Source organism: Euprymna scolopes, chromosome 8, assembly GCF_053919585.1.
Source record: "Euprymna scolopes isolate OS-2025 chromosome 8, ASM5391958v1, whole genome shotgun sequence".
In the NCBI taxonomy this organism is placed as follows: domain Eukaryota; kingdom Metazoa; phylum Mollusca; class Cephalopoda; order Sepiida; family Sepiolidae; genus Euprymna; species Euprymna scolopes.
The window spans coordinates 160,369,170-160,390,105 of record NC_136489.1 but is presented as its reverse complement, the minus strand read 5'-3'; the positions used below and the strand labels follow the sequence as shown (position 1 = coordinate 160,390,105).

Below are 20,936 nucleotides of genomic sequence, written 5' to 3'. Positions count from 1 at the left end.
TTTGTTAGTGTTGGTCGCATGTGTCAAAAGTTTTAGCAAGACATACAAAATACATACATATATACAAAGAAAAGCAAAATTGCAAGCGCAAAAAAAAAAAAAAGAAATTAGTAGTAGGCAGGCTCGAACCCACAATGCACAGGAGCAAAAGGAGGTGAAAAAAAAAAAAACAGCAAACAGTCTTATCGATCTGCACACCATGATTGTGACATCACGGACGGTTGAAATAACGTGTTTTATGCGACGTCGTTGACGCGAGGTTTGAATGACTTGCAAAAATGTCGACGAAAAAAAGTGATCCCCCCCCCTTTTTTAAAAAAACGGCCCAGCAGTTGATGGTGAAAGAATTAATGTTTTTGGCCGATTTTTTTGGTATTTGTCGTCTGAGAAATTGAGCTTTAAAATGATACCAATTTTTTCATGGCCTGACACGTCTGTTGAAAGTCTTTGGCAGACATACAAACACATACACACATTAGCAGGGGGGGGGGGCGTTGTCCAATCATAACATAAAATATAAAAATTGTGACAACAAGAGCATTGCGCAGTCAGTGGAAAAAAAATAAAAACGCAAAACTAAAACAGAAGTGAAACTAAAACAAAAATTTTGTAAGCAAAAATATTGCAAACTCGCATAACTTAAGTTAGTAAGCGAACACAATATCGATGGGACCATGAGGACACAGATGCTATCACGTTGCAAACTTAGCTTTTTAAAACGAAAGAATGTAATGATAGTTCACGCATGCGCAGTTTACCAACAGTGTTGAAAGCAAGGTTTTTATCTGACACCCCCCCCTTCAAACAAAACGATATTTCTACACAAAGTAATTGATAATGTTTTTGTAATTTTTTTTATGTGTCCGAGAGATTGCTTTTCTAATGATACCACATCAAAAAGTGGTAAAAATTCAAATATAACACAAATAAATCTTACCATAGCCTATAACAGTTACTTTGCAACCTACCTGTATCATTTTTTTGGTCTTTCAAAGTAGTTTTAAATGCTTTTTAACAAAGTCAAATTATTTAAACAATAAAAGTTTAATAGAACAATATACTCTTTTTTAACGAGTGGCTGTTTTAAAAAACATCCGAAGATAACAGAATGTTTATACCTTCATTTGTTGTATATTTAGAATTACACTTATTTAAAAATATACAGAAAAATCTTTATGATGTACATACTCATCACAGAACAAAGATGTCATATTCTAAAAATCATGTGGGCTTGGCTAGTAACTTTTCTATTTGGCTAGTAAACAAAAAACAGTTCGTACAAGGATGGAATACTGCTCTCATATCTGGGCAGGAGCTGCTAAAAACAGCCTATCCTGCCTTGACAGACTACAAAATAGACTTCGTGGCTTAGTGGGGGATGCCCTTTTCTCTACCTTGCAACCTCTCTCCCACAGAAGAGACTTGCGAGACTATCCTTGTTTTATCGTTATTTCCATGGCAGGTGCTCGTCTGAACTCCAATCTCTGGTCCCCTCTCGCCAATCTTTCATGAAAAACACCCGTCTAGCTGAATCCACTGTGAAAAATTTCCCCCACTCTTTATCTGTGTCTAAGTCAAGACGTGGATTCCATGAACAAAGCTTCTTTCTTAGAACTGCACGCCTGTGGAACTCTGTTATGTCTGCCTGCTTCCCACCTGACTACAACTTGGATGTCTTCAAGTCCAACGTTAACAAATTCCTAATGAACCACCCCCTTAAGTAAACACTTCATCAAATCTCCACACTAACGTACTGTACTTGCAATAACCCTTATCCCTGAGTAGCTTCTGGGCCTTGATAAGTGGTGATCACTGTGTAAAAAAAAATGATAAATTTATAAAAATTTGCTCCAACTTTGTACCTCGTCTCATCTGAGAGTCACCTTATACGCCGAAATATATGGTATATGTTCCCGACAGCAAAGAAGGGAAACGTGTATATGGAACTTAACGTACTGTACTTGCAATAACCCTTATCCCTGAGTAGCTTCTGGGCCTTGATAAGTGGTGACCACCGTGTAAAAAAAAAAAAAGTCAACTAAATATAAATTTGTCTATAGAGCCCTGTGTGTGTGTGTGTGTGTAATAGTGTGTATCTCTACTCTTATGTAAAAGTCACTTTGTGTGTGTGTGTGAGTTCTTTCCTCATAGGTTCAGCCGTTTTGGAACCTATCTTTTGCAAATTTCCCACAAAGCTAATTTATATGTCTGGCAGTGTTCTTAGATATGTTTTGTACAGAAATTCATCCAATAAGTATCGAAAATCAAAAAAAAAATCCGATCTTAAAAATAGTTTTTATTTCTTTTATAGATAAAAAGAAGTTTTACAGAGAAATACTTTACGTTGCACCGGTGTGATCTTGACCGGTGTAACGTAAAATATTTCCCTGTAAAATTATTTTCCCTTTTTATCTATAAGGGAAGAAAGACTATTTTTAAGATTGTCAAGCCCAAATATCAGTTGACGTGCAAACAAACACCGATGGAATTTGGTGAACGACATTATCATTATCATTTTAAAAAATTTTTTTGCAAATTAGTTCACCGGACAAATTAAATCGTCGTAACATATAATATTCAATAGAGGATTGATTCTATAATGATACATACACAATCTGCATAAATTAAAATATCATGTTTAAGCGTAGTGTATGACCAGGCAACACTGGACGTCCAGCTAGTAATATTATAAATGAAACCGTAAGGATAGATTTGCCTTCACTATTTCTGACAATATAATTGGCTTATCTCCAAACTTTGTCAAGCAACAAAAGTACAGCAGCCATCTTGGCCTGGATTGTTCCATTAAAAGGGGGTAGTGGATTATACCACATTCTCTTACATGTTTATTCCAAAAGAAGAAACCTCTAAAACAAGCTTGAATTCTTTTAGGCAAAATCATATGGTATGCCCTTAAGAAAGCAGTATGTTGTTGTTCGGTGACAGTATTCATATTAGCGCCAGACGAGTTGGAATTTATAATAAACTCAATTCCAAAGTAAATAAGCCATTATAAGCATGGTAAACAAGAGAGAATTTGATAAATTGTTGTAATATTGGTTGTGACAATATAATAAGTTTATCTCTGAACGCCAGTAATATGGCAGACTATATTGACCTGGATAAATTAAGAGGGCAAGTGGATTATATTACTGTAAAATAATAAAAATAATTAAAAATAATAATAGCAAAAATTGATTACGATAAAGCTGTGGATATTGTTTTATGTAATTTGATACATTAGAATTACCAGCAAGATTATGTTCCCTTTTAATTTTGCTCATCTGAGAGGATGGTGTGATGATGAACGAATATATACTACTTTGCCTCCACCATCACTAAAGGAGGGGAAGATGATTTCATACCCTCTTCCTATAAAACAAAGGAGGAAGTAATACCTAGGAGGGTAGTCTCATGACAAAGAACCGATACTACAATCCCACCCTCAAGAAGAAAAAAAGGAATGAGTAGACGTTTCTATGGTCACATAAGATGATGTCAAAGTGGCGTGAGAAGAGACAGCGGATGTGGAAGAAATTTCGCCAACCGAGTAGTTTTCCGACATATCGTTTAAGATGGAGAAAAAAAAAGGATCATTACCAAATTTCTGTTTCCACATGAATCCGAAAAGATAACTGTCGAAAAGTTCCCGGCTGGTTTTGTTGATTTCCCCCTCCCCATTATTTTCCTAAAAGATCATCTGCTTCGTTGCCCCGCATTGATCAGTGTCTTACGTCAGTGTCTTACTCAAGCCCGAGTGCCTGACGTCATGTTCCGATCAAAGCTGAGCAGACGGTTAGTTACACAAGTACCAAAAAAAGGGCAACTAGTTTGTCAGACGTACAACTTGATGAGGGAAAACTATGATGAGGAATCTGGAACAGGAAGAAATATATAAATAGCTTTTGGTATCAATGAAGGCAACAAAATCCATGATGGAAGCAAAGATGAAAGGCGCCATCTTGAGAACTAAACTGCCAACAGAGCTATTAACATATTAGCAATCTCTATTATAAGTTACAGTGTTAATGTAATCAATTGGACAATTTCAGATCAACAGAAACATTCATAAAATTCCTCACCTATGATGCTATGCAGCAGCATCCGAAATGAAGATGTAGACAGATTTTATTTACCTAAGAAAGCAGGATGGGGGATAATTCAGTTGAAGCTGACTTCGAAGAAAGAAAGAAACAATTTGACTGCAAACATACTCAGAAGCTACAAATCTGAAATGATATAGGAGAAGAAAGTGAGAGTAGCAACCCTAGTAGTGTAACATAGTGCATGGGAAAATATCAGCAGCAGCGAAGAATAGCTGGCTTGCGAAGAGATTAGCAGGAACAGCCAAAAAAGTGCATATGCAAATTAGAAAGTGTGTGCAAGAAGAAAAAAGACAAAAAAAAAAGGAGAAAAATGCATCCCGTGGTCAGGAGAAACAAAGTGTAAAAAAAAATGGCCGTGTAAAGTCAAGGATGTGAATGAGCCGGCATGCGGTTAGAGGAAGGAGAAAAACCAGGCTAGATGGACATGTGGCAGTGAGAGACTTTTTAAGTGGTGTCAAGACGGGAGACTAACGGTAATATATGCTTTTGTTAAAAAAGAAAAAAAATGCCAACTTGGATTTTTATTTCTTTCTTTCCTTTGTTTGTTTGTAATTGCAACGTTTCAGTAGATGCTAGCTTATTAAACAGAGCTGAGAGGAAGAAGATGGCAAAATACCAAGATCTTATGTACGACATGAAAAGAAACTGGAATTTTAGGAAGATCTCCGTCATTTCAGTGATTACAGGAGCAACTAGACTCATGAAAGCATTTTGGTCAGGCTGTCTAACAGATGAGGCTGAAACACTAAACAAGCCTGCCACAGAAATAGCAAGATAGTCAGCAGAAATGTACCGAAACCTTCCAAAAGAGGAACCTTAAAGAGTGAGACCAACATCAGCGTGCAAAGTATTTTCTGGAGGAACTCTCCCAGGAATACACAGACAAAGAAGGTTCCTTGGACTGGCTGAAAAGGGGAGCCCTCCACCACGATCAGGAAAGGGTTATAATGGCTGCTCAAAACCAGGGATTGATGACCAATGCATTCGAGAAGATGGCAGGTCTCACTAATGACAACAAATGCAGATTCTGCCACACAGAATTAGAAAGTGTGAGTTATCTGGTATCAAGTTGCAAGGTTCTTTTATGGGATGACTATTACACAGCGAGACATGATGGAGTATGTAAGTACCTCCACTGGATCATCTTTAAAAAATTAAACATCCAGTGTAGCAGCAAATCCTGGGAACATCAACCTAAAAGAACAGTTGGAAACGACGTATATACCATACATTATGACCATGTAATCCCTACAGCCACCTACCTTGAAAATGCTGCTGTGAAACCTGACATAGTTATATGGAATAAGTCAGAGAGTGTTGCAACCTTGGTTGAAGTGAGTGTTCTTAATGATGGAGGTCTGAGCAGAGCGAAAAGAGACAAACAGACCAAATATCAAGGTCTCATGTATGATATGAAAAGAAACTGGAATCTTAGAAAGATATCAATTATACCAGTTATTATAGGTGCCACAGGGCTTATGAAGAAGAACCTGAAGTCCTACCTAACTAATATTCCTCGTGAACCAAGTGTAAAAGAGATCCAGAAAATTGCACTCAAGGGAACAACGAGGATACTAAAAAGAGGTCTCGGTTGGTTTCAATAAAAAGCAGGGCAATGTTGGGAGCTGGTTTGGCAAAAAACAAGACAAATGAAAAGGAATTTATAAATAACTACCTGGTGAATATACTCAGTCAACCAAGTGCAAGAGAGATCAAAACAATTGCGCTTAAAGGAAATTTTTTCTCACCTAAAAATATATTTCGGTTGGAGTTTCTGAAATAGCAGTTGAATATCTGGCATCCCATAGGATGTCCCATCCTCTGCAAAAACAAAAAGTTCAGAAAATGGATAAAAGAAAGAAAAGGATTGAATATTATAACTGTATTTGTAAAGAAAGCACAAAATTCTTATGTCAGTCCGCCCAAAAAAGGGGCAACTAGTTTGTCAGACGTACAACTTGATGAGGGAAAAGTATGATGAGGAATCTGGAACAGGAAGAAATATATAAATAGCTTTTGGTATCAATGAAGGCAACAAAATCCATGATGGAAGCAAAGATGAAAGGCGCCATCTTGAGAACTAAACTGCCAACAGAGCTATTAACATATTAGCAATCTCTATTATAAGTTAGTGTTAATGTAATCAATTGGACAATTTCAGAAGATCAACAGAAACATTCATAAAATTCCTCACCTATGATGCTATGCAGCAGCATCCGAAATGAAGATGTAGACAGATTTTATTTACCTAAGACATCAACTTTTTTTTTACATGGGGGTCACCACTTATCAAGGCCCGAAGGCCACTCAGGGATAAGGGTTATTGCGTGTACAGTAATCAATGAGATAGTATTGTAGTAATCATTAGTATTGGAGATTTGATAGAGTGTCTTACTTAAGGGGGCGGTTTGTCAGGAATTTGTTTATGTTGGATTTGAAGACATCCAAGTTGACTCAACTAACAAAGAACTCTAAAATAAGGAGTAAAACAATTGAAAATAGGAGTCAAATAGGAATGGACAAGATCAAAATAAAACATGGTCAGTACTCATTATGTACTCAACAAACTCCGATGAACAGGCTTGTAAGACAAGACATAGGCTGTTATAATTTCAGCTCAAAATCAAAACCAATTCACTGGGAATTATCAGGTAAAAATACTAAGAAATGGGTCAGATTCTAAATGCTGATAAATATGAAGAAACAATTGATCACTTAATCTTTGGCTGAACATCATATTTGACACCAAAGGAATCTAAAAATAGATATGATAGAACAGGGCAGAATCTATACTTATGACCTCTTGATCGTCGATAAGTGATATGAGCACAAATCACCTCATATCGTAGTAATTCAACCATATTTGGTACAAATAAACTGCAGTCTATGACTGACTTGTCCACCAAGTTTAAGTAATGAATATTCAACAGTTTTTTTTTTTTTTTTACATGGGGGTCACCACTTATCAAAGCCTGAAGGCTACTCAGGGATAAGGGTTATTGCGTGTACAGTAATCAATGAGATAGTATTGTAGTAATCAGTAGTATTGGGGGTTTTGATAGAGTGTCTTACTTAAGGAGGCAGTTTATCAGGAGTTTGTTTATGTTGGACTTGAAGACGTCCAAGTTGTAGTCAGGTGGGAAACAGGCAAGTGGCAGAGAGTTCCACTGGTGTGAAGTTCTAAGAAAGAAGCTTTGCTTATGGAATCCACGTTTGGATTTAGGCACAGATTTTTGTATCGCTATTCAATGATATGCTCCAGGTATGCACCTTTGCATTGCAAGCACATTTGGATAAGATGTGCAAAATGGCATTTGCAGACAATCTGGTGGAGTTAGACCTCTTCAAACTTCAAATAATTCCATGGAATAGCTGCAGGGACACTTTAGTGATCATTTCATCAGTAGGAGGTGTGAACTTGAATAGATCTTAACTCTTCAGATTTTTATTTCTATCTCTAAGATAATCTCAAGCAAAACAATCCTAGAATATTCCGTAACTACTGAAGAGGGTTATCACAGCCGAATAGTACCAAGAGAGGAGTGTAGTATCAATTATTGATAATTTTACACCACAAAAGTGCACATTTGGTGCATATTATTGGACAATGATAAAATAAAAACCGTGAAACATTTATGATTCAAAGATGGCGGGTAAATCAAACATAGACTGAAGCTTATTTTTACCAAATATGGTTGGATTACAAAAATGATTGGTTTGGTTGTTTTCATATTATTTAATGCTGAATCCAGTATTTTTTAGAGGAGGGCTGATGGGTCGATAATTAAGTGGGTCAGTTCTTTCTCCAGAATTCTTGTATAGTGATACCACAGAGGCAATTTTCCAGCTCTCAGGAAAGCAATATTCAGCAAGACATTTGTTGCAGAGTTTGGAGAGCACAGAGGGTAGCTCAGGAGAGCATTTCTTTATTAGTATAGCAGGGATGAGATCAAACCCACACACCTTGGAGGTGTCTAAATTTTTTGTGATATCACGGACATGTGAAGAGGTGATTTTCAGATTATCAAGTGTGGGGAGGGAGTGATTTGTATCACTATGGTGGAGTTGGAGGCGAACTGCTGGGGAAGCAATTCAGCCTTGGCAGTTGCCGTGCAAGCGAGTTTACAGCTGTTGAATAGTGGAGGAATTATTGATTACCTTTTCTTTATTACACTATTATGAAGTTTCCAGAAATTGCAAGTTCCTATCTTCTACAACGATGCGTTTTCTGGTTAGTTTGATATACCTTCTCTTGCTGCGACTATTTCACTCTTACAATGTCTATTTGTACTTGGTTTGCGGAAGATGAATTAATGGAATGCATGTTTCTTGCTACACAAGTTGAAGTAAACCATTGAGAAGGGCGACACTTGCTATAGAGGGTTGAAATAAACCATTGAGAAGGGTGAGACTTGTTATAGAACTTCCGCATAGGAACTTGTGCTTCAATTGCTGCTTTGAACCATTAAGTTGCCTCATTTCCACACTAGCCAGCAGAAAGGGAACATATATTACTTCATGTGACATATGTATACAGCAACTAATATTCCTAAATGATCACTCATCAAAATACCGACCAGGCTAAATATTGCTTAACTTTATTAATCTTATGGGAACCAGTGTGTAGATGTAGTTATACAAGGCTCCTTCAGTATCTGGCAGACTATGGATACCCACCGTAGGGGTACCTGCGCATGAATTTTTTTGTGGCAGGAGGTACGCAATCTCCCACCACACCTCTCCTGAGTCGACATTGTTAAATAACAGCAGCAAGTGGAGTGTATGTTCAGGACGACTGGAAACAAATGCCGAGATAAGCGGAGAGCATATACAGTGCCTAGAATTCCCAAATGGTCACCCATCTGGTACTAACCAGGCTCGATGTTGGTTAACTTTGGTGATCTGATGAAAACTGGTGTGTCAACCCGCGATTATGGCGTATATATAGATGTTGTTATAGTCAATGGTTAAAGGGGGTGGAAATGTCTATTGATGTAACAATACCAACATAGAAAAACGCATCAGTCAAATAATTTGAAAAACTATCAAAATACAAATATGTGTAAACAGAAATTTGAAGAATGTGTTACATCAAAGCAACGATATCCATCGTAATCGGAGATTTATGCCTGGTAAGCACAAACATCTGGAAACGAACCTAATACGAAATAAATCTAAATTTTCTTGATAAAAACAGCTCATATTTTAAGCAGAAAAGAATTGTTTAAACACTGACATTTGCTGACTAATTTTTCTATATATCATAATATTTCTGATTTAATTTATTTAATTAATATTTTTACAATGATAAATAACTAGCCTGGGTGCCCGGCGTTGCCCGGGTGTTTGGAGGTGTGTGTTGAGCCAAAAAAAAAAAAAAAAAAGTGGTAGTAGGCAGGCAGGCTCGAACCTATACCACGAAAGAGGCAAAGAATGTGAAAAAAAACCTGACGTCTTTGCTGTTGCACCCATCGCCAAACCGGAATGACGTAGGTTTTAATTAAGGGTAGACAATCGAAAAGAGAGGATGACTTTCGAAAATATTGGAAAAAAAAAAGCGACCGCACCCTGTAGAAAAGTGCCCAGTTGAGGGTGAAGGAATTAATGGTTTTGGCTAATTTTTCAATATTTGTCGTCCGAAGGGACAAGCTTCAAAATGATACTGATCTCGTTAAAATCCGTCGCCGCTGTCGAAAGTTTTAGGTAGACATACATACATACATACATACATTTAAACAGGCAGGTGAGATTTATATTGTAGACTAGCAGGGGTACCTGGCGTTGCCCGAGTGTTTGTAGGTGTGTGTGTTTGGGGGGGGTAGATCAAAACAAAACCCTGTTTAAATATTAAAAAACGAACCAAAACAAAAAAAAAAAGCAGTAAAAAAGTTTTGGGAGGGAGGTAGGCTCGAACCCGAAGCCTTGAGATTAATAGTCTGTGACATAGCATGACGCCATGAAGGCAAGGACTAGAAGAGTCGAAAATAAGCGTTTAAAAACCCAGGTGGTTTTTCTATGTCAAATATCACGCCATAATAGCAGTAGCAGTAAAAGTAGCAGAGAAAACAAATTCACAGCGAGAATTTTGTGAGATAAAAGTCGTTGAAATAAAAAAACTTTTATGACGTCGTTTCGTAAGTGTTACATATTATCATCTTGTATGAGAGAATATCCCTTCATCATCTGTCTTGTTTAAATGGACTAGAGATTTCAACATTCTGAAAGTTGAAATCTCTACAGACGTGACGGTGGCTGAGGAATGAGCAAACAGTATGCGGTCAATTATATCAGAGATACACTCAATCGTAGTAAATGTTGTTATGGGGGCGATAGAGAGCAAGTATTGCTGTAAGTGCTAATTGGAAGCACACATAGGACAATTAAGGATCTTCTTTTGTAGATGTCCCTATTACATGGAAAGCAATCACTCGTGTAGCCAAATATTTCATGTCCATGACAATCTTAGGGTCAGAGTCTATCCAGGGGTACATTCAGTCCAATACAAGTTATAAGAAATAGTAATACCCCCTCCCCCCGAGAATCCTGGCAAAAAAAGCCTTTGGCGGACATACAGAAAAAAAATGCACACACACACATACTAACACACATTTTCGCTTTTATATATATATAGATAGAAGATGGCCTACTGTTACCATATTTGGGGATATATTGTGCAAGGTACTCTTTTTTGCCTTTGACACATTTTAAAATCGACTTTGAAATCTAACGAGACATGATCTCTTCTCTCTCTACAGCCTTTTTCTCACAGAAGAGTCCTTGCTTGTCTTTCTCTGCTCTCTCGTTATTTCCATGGAAAGTGCTCGACTGAACTTTAATCTCTGGTTCCTCTTTGTAAAATATCTCTTATCACAACTGCAAAGAACTTTCCTTCTTATTTGTGCCTAACATTAAACCTGAATTTCTATGAACTTTGCATCTGTGAAGCACATTACTATGAAACTGCTTCCCTATGGCTTATAACAGGCATTTTCAAAGCCCATATTAATAAATACTTGTCCTGATAAGTAATTAAATTTTGTTCATTTAAATCATCATTTTCAATCCTCTCATAATATTCTTCATCATTCAACTGACAATATATCTATCATGTTCTCCCTTATGCTTAAACGATCTTGGTATTTGGTGATTCATAAAAAAAATCTCTTTCTTTTGGGTTGTGTCTTGCTTTTTAACACATATGAAGAATAAACTTAGTCAAGGGTATGAAAAATTGGTGAATATAGTGAAATTTTCTACAATTTCAACTTGAGATATCTGAATGTAAACGAAAATTTAATGTTTTCTATATATATAAAAGTGAAAATGTATGTTCGCTTTTTGTGTATGTCCAAGAAAGGCTTTTGTCAGAGAAGCGGTCAGTCGGTTCACAACTTTTTAAAACTTTTTATATCACATGTAAATCGTAATATCTCACAGTTAACAACGGAGCTCGCCTGTCTATTTAATTTGCTTGACTTCGGGAAGATAAATATTCACCAGTTTTCACTCGCCACATGTAGGTTAGGCCTTTTCCTATAATGTTTCCCCCTACCCCCAACGTCTTGGAGGGGGGGGGGAAGCATTCCCGCACTAAATGAAATGCTACCCCGCAGTCAAAAGTTGACCTCATTAAGTCATTAAAACGTGCACCTGCCAAATCCAAGTAATTAAATAAATTCAAACATGTTTCCGTTAGCATCTCGCGGTGGGGCAATGGTTAACGTCGCACTTTTTTTTTCACACTTTAATTTACAACTTTGCCTCAAGGGTTCGGGTTCAATCCTCATACTTACCTACCAAAACATTTTTTTTTATTATTTTACCCCCCCCCCCACCGAGTTTTCACACACACCTCCAAACACCCGGGCAACGCCGGGTACCCCTCGCTAGTCTCTTTATAAATGTACAATTTTTTCTTATGTTCATTATTTTTTTTCCAGACTACTTAAAGTTACTTATGTATAATTCGAATTTCTGGGAGACATTTTCAAAGTTATTTTTTTGGGGAGTCGACTTATACATAGGTAATGTTTTTGGAAATGTTATCAAAGAGCAAGTCTGCACTCGATCAAAACATAGAAAACACCATTTTGTTTGTGCACTCGGTATATATTGGTAATCCGAGTAATTAATTGCACTCCTTCCGAACCCTACTGCAGTGCGTTTGCCAGCATGTAAGCATGTGTGCGTTTTTTAGTGGGAGGCTTAATAATAATTGGAATAGCTCTCACAATATTCACTCTCTAGATGTGGCTATAGGCCTGAGTTCAATATGATGTATTCGGTGATGGTATAACAGTAAAAAATATAATAAATTTAACTTAAAATGTTACAGCATTAAGAATTTTTTTTAATTCAATTTATAATATTATATAATTAATTCTTAATGCTGCAATATTTTAAGTTATAAATTTATTATATTTTTTACTAAAATATCTTGTCCTTTTCTTTTCCAGTATTAACAACTAGTCCTTTACTTTTCCATGTTTTACTTTTCATGCTCATATTTTTCTATTATATAATATATATATATATATATTGATTTGCAAATTGTCACTTGTTTTCGTCCCTCTTCCGCAACATCAACTACATTCCATTCCTCGCATTGTGATAGTTTTTTAAATCTCTTCTATATATCTATCTCACACAATGCTTCAAGCAAACTACCCCCTATTTATATTTCATACATATTTTATGTCAAAATCTAATCAACATTTCTATCATGCAAAACACAACCCTGACTTTCATATCGCATTCATCAAAAGCATTCTTCCGGCATTTCAAAATGACACCACAGACAACAACAACAACACACTAACTCTTTACCAACTGTTTTTTTTTTTTGTTTTCTTTAATTTAACATAATGGCGAGGAAAAAAAAATGAAAAAATGTAATGAAGTTCTGAAGATGGCGTATAGCACAGAAATATTAGTTTTCTACAAGTAAATATTTGTTTATTTTCATAATATTGCATTGTAATTTGGCTTTCAAACGTATGGCATATGTATTTATTTTAAGTTTTTATTCATTTTTTTAAGTGTTTAATTTACAGAAGAGCAACATATTTTGCCTTTGGTAGCATTTTAGACCACATCACTGTAGCTGATTTTTTTCCGTTAAAATGATTATTATGAAACTGACATAAATTTTAGCAATGTTAGTTTATTGCTACTATCATGGGATAGCCATAACAAATGAAAATTGGATAATTAGAATCAAAGTTTTTATTTGTCAGGTTGATTAATAAATTTTATTTCTATTTTTAAGGGCCAGGTTTATAGGGTCATCCTAAGTGGGAAGTTGTGCAGCAAGGTGTTTGCTCACATTACATTTAAATTTCTGCATGTTAGTACAGTCAGGAAATCCAGAGAGTAGGGGGAAGAGTTCTAAAGGAAAGTAGTTTGAGGAAAGAAGCTGTTTAGTTCTTTTAAAATTTTATTTGTTCTATTTGTTTTCATCGGACTATTGTTCTCATCGCGAGTGTTATTTGTGCAACGTTTCGGTCGGTTTGGTCTTCGACCGTCTTGAGGCATGTTGGTTGTTGTTTGAAAAAGAAAGAAAAGTTACTGGTTCAGTAGATATTTTTGTATTCTTGGAGTTTTCTCTGTTTTATAGCTGTAGTTTTGTTAGTGTGAAAAAAATTAGCTGACAAAGGGGAGGTAACTCTAATAAAGAATCGACATGGGGATTATCTCCCTTTTAATCAAGATGAGAACAATAGCCCTATCAAGACAAGTAATATAAACAATCAGCTCTCATAAATAAAAAATAAAATAAAAAATAAAAAAAGTCACTGGTGCTACCAGATTAGGCTGTCTGAATATATTGGTTTCCTGAGATGAAATACACCTAACATTGATGTTTTTTGTTTTTCTACTTCCTTTTTACAAAACTTAATTTTCTGCAAAACAAAGAACCAAAAAAGAAAAACAACCCACTGTTTCCCCCTTTTCATTCTTCCCATTTTTACCTTTACTTTTTCTTATCTCCCCCACTTCCTGACTGGTTTCCTAACTTAAAATGTACCAAACATTAATACTGTAACACTTTTCCCTCTCCCATTGCAAAACTCATTCATGTTCTGCAGGGCAGGAAGCAAAAACGATAAAATCCGCTATAAAAGAATTAAACCAAACACTGCAAACTAGTGATTGAAGATACAAAGAGCTTGAAAAATAAAAACCTGCAAAATAACTGATTATTATTTCCAAAATAACTGCATTCGGCATTAAATAACCCCAAAAGGGTTGATATGCCGTAAAACAAAACAACCAAACGAAACTAAAAAAAATTCAGAACTTTAATATTTTTATATGTTAAGAAAAGAAAAAAAAAATTGATTCATTATAACTTTCTCCTTTTCTTGTCCTTACAGGCTACACCATTGACTTCCCCAGAAATCAGCATTAAAGAATGTTTGTTGAGTCCGAATGATTTCGATGAAGCCAAGATTTCTGGAATCTCTGACTCGTCTACGGATCCTTCAACAGATAAAGATGAAACTTCTAGTAACAAGAAGAAAAAAATCAAAGATGAGAAGCGTTGCCGAGTTTGTGGCGATATGGCCCTTGGATACAATTTTGATGCAGTCACCTGTGAATCCTGTAAGGCTTTTTTCCGACGTAATGCAAGAGGCAGCAAGGTAATCTCATACCCATATTATTGTTGAATTTATTATCTATACTATTATATAAATGTCACTTTGTGTGTGTATGTGTTTCTTCCTGCCCCATAGATTCCGAAACGGCTGAGTCTTATCTTTTGCAAATTTGACATAGATATGTTTTATACAGAAGTTCATCCGATAGCTATCGAAAATCGAAAAAATCCAATCTTAAAAATAGTCTTTTCTCCCTTATACTTATCAAATAGATTTCTGTACAAAACCTATCTAAGAACACTGCTGTTGTGAATATGGATTATCTCCTCCAAGCTATAAAAACTGTACATTTCCGATGCGTAGTAAGATTCTTAATTGAATAAAAGATTATCAGATGGAATCTCTTTTCCTGTTTTCATTACAATTTATTCAATTAAGAATGGAACAATTAATGCGACCGGAGCGAGTGACCACAGGATCCAGAAACTAATTCAGCCGACAAGTACTGGAAAGATTGACGCGAGACACTTACAAATTTCATCAAGGTTCTACGTTCAGAAAGACCAGGATGTCCAATCAATAAGCGTCCGCTCCTAATCAACTACCTGTCTCACACAATCAACAAAATTATTTTGGATTGCGTTATTTACAAAGAAGCAATTGATGTACTGAACGCTATATACATAAAGCTCAAAAATGAGATATTTTCTAGACACCTACTTGCGACTCGCCGACAAGAATCAAGTGAAACATTGGACCATTTCCTTAAGAGCCTTCGGTCACTGGGCAAAGATTGCAACTTCTACCTAATGACGGTATTAGAGGCCAAAGAGCAACACATTTTGGACACCTATATTAACAGCTGACATAATGCTTAGATAAGACAACATCTTCTTCAGAATAAGACCCTTACACTCAGAACAGCTTACGAGTAAGTCTATACCGTCGGATGTGCTATACAGCAGTCTAGTTCTTATTTACAGCCAGACACCGTGGGTGCCGTGCTAACCCTAACCCTGTTCCTACAACTCTGCTTATGATAATAGTTCGACGAAGCTTCAAGAACAATCGGTCACTGCCACTTTAAAAAGGGACACTTGCTATTTTTGCAGTTTATCTAAACACCTATGAGTTTCATGCTTTGCCAGAGATACACGTTGTCATAAATGTGGAAAACTTAGCCATTTTTCAAAAGTATGCAAGTCTTCTAAAACCCTATACAAAGCCACTCGTCAAAATACATCTGCAACTTTAGCCGCTTCTCCTGACTGCTTTTCAAAAACTGTTGTGAAAGTGAAAATTAACTGGAAATATACGAATGCTTTGTTCAATACCAGAAGCTCAGAAAATTTTATCAAAGAAAGCTTGGTAAAAACCAACAAATTGTATTTTGTCCCCTCACCCAGCAGGGTAACAATGGCAAACGCGTCATTGTCTGCACAAGTAAGTGGTTATTGTTTGGTGGACTTACTATTTAATGACATTTCCTATAAAACCACTAAATTAAAAACCTTTGTTGCGAAATAATACTGGGACACGATTTTTTGCAGCAACATTCACAGATTGAAATTCCGTTTGGTGGTTTAATGCCCACATTGAAAATTTGTGGATTTGGCGACAGCAAAAATCCAGTACCCGTCACTTTTTGAAAATCCAACTGAAAGCTGCAAACCCATAGGAGTTAGAAGCAAACATTTTTCTTATAATAATAAAAATTTCATTGACTATAAGATAAAAAGACTACTCGACGAGTGTATAATTGAACCTAGCAAATCACCCTGGAGGGCTCAGGTTGTTATAACCACTTCTGAAAAACCATAAAAAGAGAATGATCATAGATTACTCCCAAACCATAGATAGATTTACTCTTTTGGACTCCTTCCCACTACCCAGGATAGATGAAATGATAGGCGAAATAGCCAAACATTGTATGTTTAGCACTCTGGACCTGAAAAGCACGTACCGTCAGATCGCCATTAGACCTAGAGACAAGTTATACACAGCTTTCAAGGCTAACGGCTGACTAGATCAATTTCTCAAGGTTTTTTTTGGCGTTACAAATGGGGTAGCCAGCTTCCAAAGGATAGTTGATCAAATCATAACGGATGAGAAACTGGAAGGCACATTTGCGTACATTAGCAACATCACAGTATGTGGCCTTAATAAAAAAGAACTTGACGAAAATCTCAGACAGTTCATGTCCACCGCCGACAAATACAACCTTACCCTAAACGATAACAAATGCTTGTTTGGACTGGACAAAATAAACTTATTGGGGTATACCATAAGCAAAGGTTTTATAGCACCGGGCGCAAATCGATTGGGCTTTCTTTCGACATGCTACGGACATATTTGCTCACTACTCCCAATGGATTGCATCGTTCTCAGAAAAGATACGTCCATTAACACAAGTGGAGACGTTTCCTCTGTTTCATCAAGCCGATAAAGCATTCGTGGTACTGCAAAAGGATATTGCGAAATCAGCAATTACAACAATAGACCAAAATATTCCTCTGGTTGTTGAAACAGATGCGTCAGACTGTGCTATTGCTGCTTCTTTGAAACAAACTAATCATCCTGTAGCCTTTTTTTTCAAGAACCCTCTCACGGCTGAAAAAAAGGAAGCCTACACCATAGTCAAGGCATTAAGAAAATGGCGACACTACCTGATCGGATGCCACTTTAAACTTATTACTGACCAAAAATCAGTTGCTTTTATATTCAACTCTAAGATTACAAGTAAAATACAGAATGAGAAAATAGCGAGGTTGAGAATTGAAATATCTTGTTTCTCCTTTGACATCAGCTGCCGACCTGGCAAGGAGAACTTAACAGTTGATACACTGTCAAGAGTACGGCATCAAGCGGGGACGAACTCCGAACACTACATAACAATCTCTGTCACCCGGGCATTAATCGAATGGTTCATGCTGTGAAGTGTAGAAACTTGCTTTTCTCAGTGGAGGAGGTAGAAAAAAAATTAAAAATTCCTGCTGAACGTGTGCTGCAATAAAGCCTCGGTTTTATAAACCCAAATCTGGCGTTTTAATAAAAAAAACACAACCGTTTGAAAGACTCGATCTTGATTTTAAAGGACCGCTATCAAGCAAAACAAGGAACCTATATATATTAACTGTTGTCGACAAATATTCACGGTTTCCTTTAGCCTTCCCTTCCTCAGACATATCAGCTACTACAATAATACAATGCCTCTGCTCGCTATTCGCCATCTTTGGAGTCACTGCCTATATACATTTGGACTGAGGGGCTTCTTTTATATAAGGGCAGCCTCGACAATTTCTACAGAGTAGCTATAAGCCGGACAACTCCCTACCACTCTAAGAGTAACGGCTAATGTGAAAGATATAACGGCATTATTTGGAAGACCGTTCAATTGGCTGCATGAAATAACGGATGTTCGATTGATAATTGGGAAAATTTCCTTCCTGTCGCATTGACATTTGATCCTTATTGTGTACTGCTATGAATGCCACCCCACATGAAAGGTTTTTACCTTTCCAATGACGGAGTTTGCCAGGAGTTTCGCTTCCATCTTGACTTTCTTGACCCAGTACTGTGTTTCTGAGACAACATGCACATTATACTAAGATCGATCTCTTGGTGGATGAGGTAAAGAGACCTAGCACCTGCCGGAGTCGTACCGGGACCGTGGACAGCTCCTGAGGACAGACACCCACACTGAAGCCCCTTCGGAGGATCATAGCACTAATGGCACTGTCTCTGTTGAGGCTCCATCAAACACTTCGGATGGGCCAACACCTGAATTCTTGACAGATGAAAGACTAGCACCGAAAAAAATGTGTTCATCCAGAGACTGATGTGGAACGGCCTGCTCCTCTGAGAAGGAAACATATTGGAGCGAGGTATTTTAGAGCCCACAGACAGGCTTGCACTGAAGAGCTCAGTACTCTGACCCTGAATCATAGACGGAATCTCTTGTCCTGTTTTCATTACAACTGTCACAAATATAAATTACCTTTGTGTGAAATTTGCAAGATAAGCTCAGCCGTTTCAGAGACTATGAGGAAAGAATACGCACGAACACACACACGAACACACATACACACGAACACACACACATGAAGTGACTTTTATAGAAGAGTGGCGATTTAAAGTTAAAGTTACTCCTTTTAAGGAGCTGGATTGTTTGTATATTAAAAACTAACCTTGTGTATAACTTTCTCCTCATGGGGAGATAAGTTGTTAGGGGCATTGTGTATATCAATGGAAGAGAGGAGGTTTTCGATTTGTTTAGTTTATATTTTGTACTATCTAATTTGAATTTTAATAATGTGTTGTGGTGTTGGTATTTGACTAATTGACACAGTACCAATTAAATAAACATGTATTAACAAAAATACATAAAAGAGATAACTGAGCAATATCTTTGCTCACTGCTGGACTAGATGTGATGAACATACTCTCTGCATAGTAATTGTCTGTATTTTTGAGATGAGGTGTTTTCATTTATTGAGATTGTCGGACTGACTTCCTCATCTTGGTTGTTATAGTCACAACGTTTCGGCCGTTTTGCCCTCCAGCCTTCATCAGGTGTTTTGTATCGAACTGGGGAACCATTTGTTAGGAGTCTCGAACCCAACCCTTTATTATTATTATGGGGGTACCGTTTTTGGACTCCAGCTAGGCTCTGGGACATAGTTGCTGATTCTCTGTTTTGAATGTTACTTTTCACTGCCTTCGTTCAGGATTGAACTCAGCACCTTTGGGTAACTGTAAACTCGGCCATATGTCACTAGGACAATTTTTAGTTGGTTTTTGTTAATGTTAAACCTATGTTGTTATTCAAGGTTTTCTCTCTCTATCAGAGGTGTCCAAATTGCATTCAGCTCTATGCTTGGTTTGCTCAGTAGGTTGTTATGTGAGCTGTTTCTTTAAGTTTTCTCACTTTCCAGTGGGTCTCTCTGTTTATTATTTTTACTCTCTGCATGTTTGTCTCAAACTCACTGGTTCTCGTTACCCAGAAGTGATGTCATGTACAGAAGGGGCGTCATGGAGTAGTTCATTATTCCAGGTAGTAGGGGTGTGCCCCCAACATAATGTTAATTTCTAAATGTTATGATAAATCAAGCAAGTAATTACCTGCGCCCCCCCTCGCTCCCCCTTTCCTTCTAATGTGCATATTATGGGCGTGTCATTCATTATTCTGATACCATTGGGGAAAAATTGTGTAGCAACAACAAATATATTTCCTCTGACGGAGAACAATGCTAATATGGTTGTTTGGTCACTCAGTAACCAATCCGGCTATTCGTCATCGCAATTTCTATAGAATTCACATTTATGATTCTACCTTTAGGGGTCGTAAGTCGGAGAGAGGTAGTTTCCAGACATGCACAAATTAAAATGCCTACTCTCTCCTTACACATGTAGGCTAAGCCCTCCATACATAAGCACAAATTCACAGTTCTTACTTTTAGCCATGTACATTCAAACCGTGTACGTCATATAAATTCATATATTTATATAAATTGTCTGTAGAAAAGCCTTGTTTTTTGTTTTCTATTTTAATAATCCTGTTCTTACAAATTATCTATAATATAAATCTCAATTGTCTGTTTAAATGTATGTATGTATGTATGTATGTTTATATGAATGTGTGTTTGTTTGTACGGCATAATCACGTTGAGACACCGGTTCTCGTCAGATCACCGAAGTTAAACAACGTTGAGCCTGGCTAGTACCAAATGGGTGACCATTTGGGAATTCTAGGCGCTTTATGTGCTCTCCGCTTATCTCAGCATTGTTTCCAGTCATTCTGAACCTCTACTTGCCACTGGTATTCAACAATGTCGACTCAGGGGAGGGGTGGTTGGAGATTGCGCAACTCTTGCCACAAAAATGTCATGTGCAGGCACCCTTACTGTGGGTATCCATAGTCTGTTAAGACTGAAGGAAGCCTTTATTTTTTTTATGTATGTACTAGCGAGAGGTACCTGGCGTTGCCCGGGTGTTTGGGGGGGGGGTTAAAAAAAAAAGAAGTAAGTATGAGGATTGAACCCGAACCGTTGAGGCAAAGTTGTGAAAAAAAACGTGCAACGTTAACCATTGCTCCACCGCGACATGCTTACGGAAACACGTTTGAATTTATTTAATTATTTGGATTTAGCAGGTGCTCGTTTTAATGAGTTAATGAGGTCAGTTTGACTGCGAGATTTCATTTACTGCTGAACGCTTTTTTCCTCGCCCC

At 37.0% G+C, this 20,936-nt stretch overlaps 1 protein-coding gene across 1 annotated transcript in view; it reads left to right on the top strand.

Moving 5' to 3' along the window:
• The window catches only part of LOC145283917 (vitamin D3 receptor B-like), a 176,458-nt gene that overhangs the window by 129,302 nt on the left and 26,220 nt on the right, over positions 1-20,936 (top strand). The window contains exon 2 of the mRNA XM_080133018.1: positions 14,483-14,749. Within this exon, the coding sequence (XP_079989144.1) occupies positions 14,483-14,749 (267 nt within the window). The remainder of the gene's footprint in view (positions 1-14,482; positions 14,750-20,936) is intronic.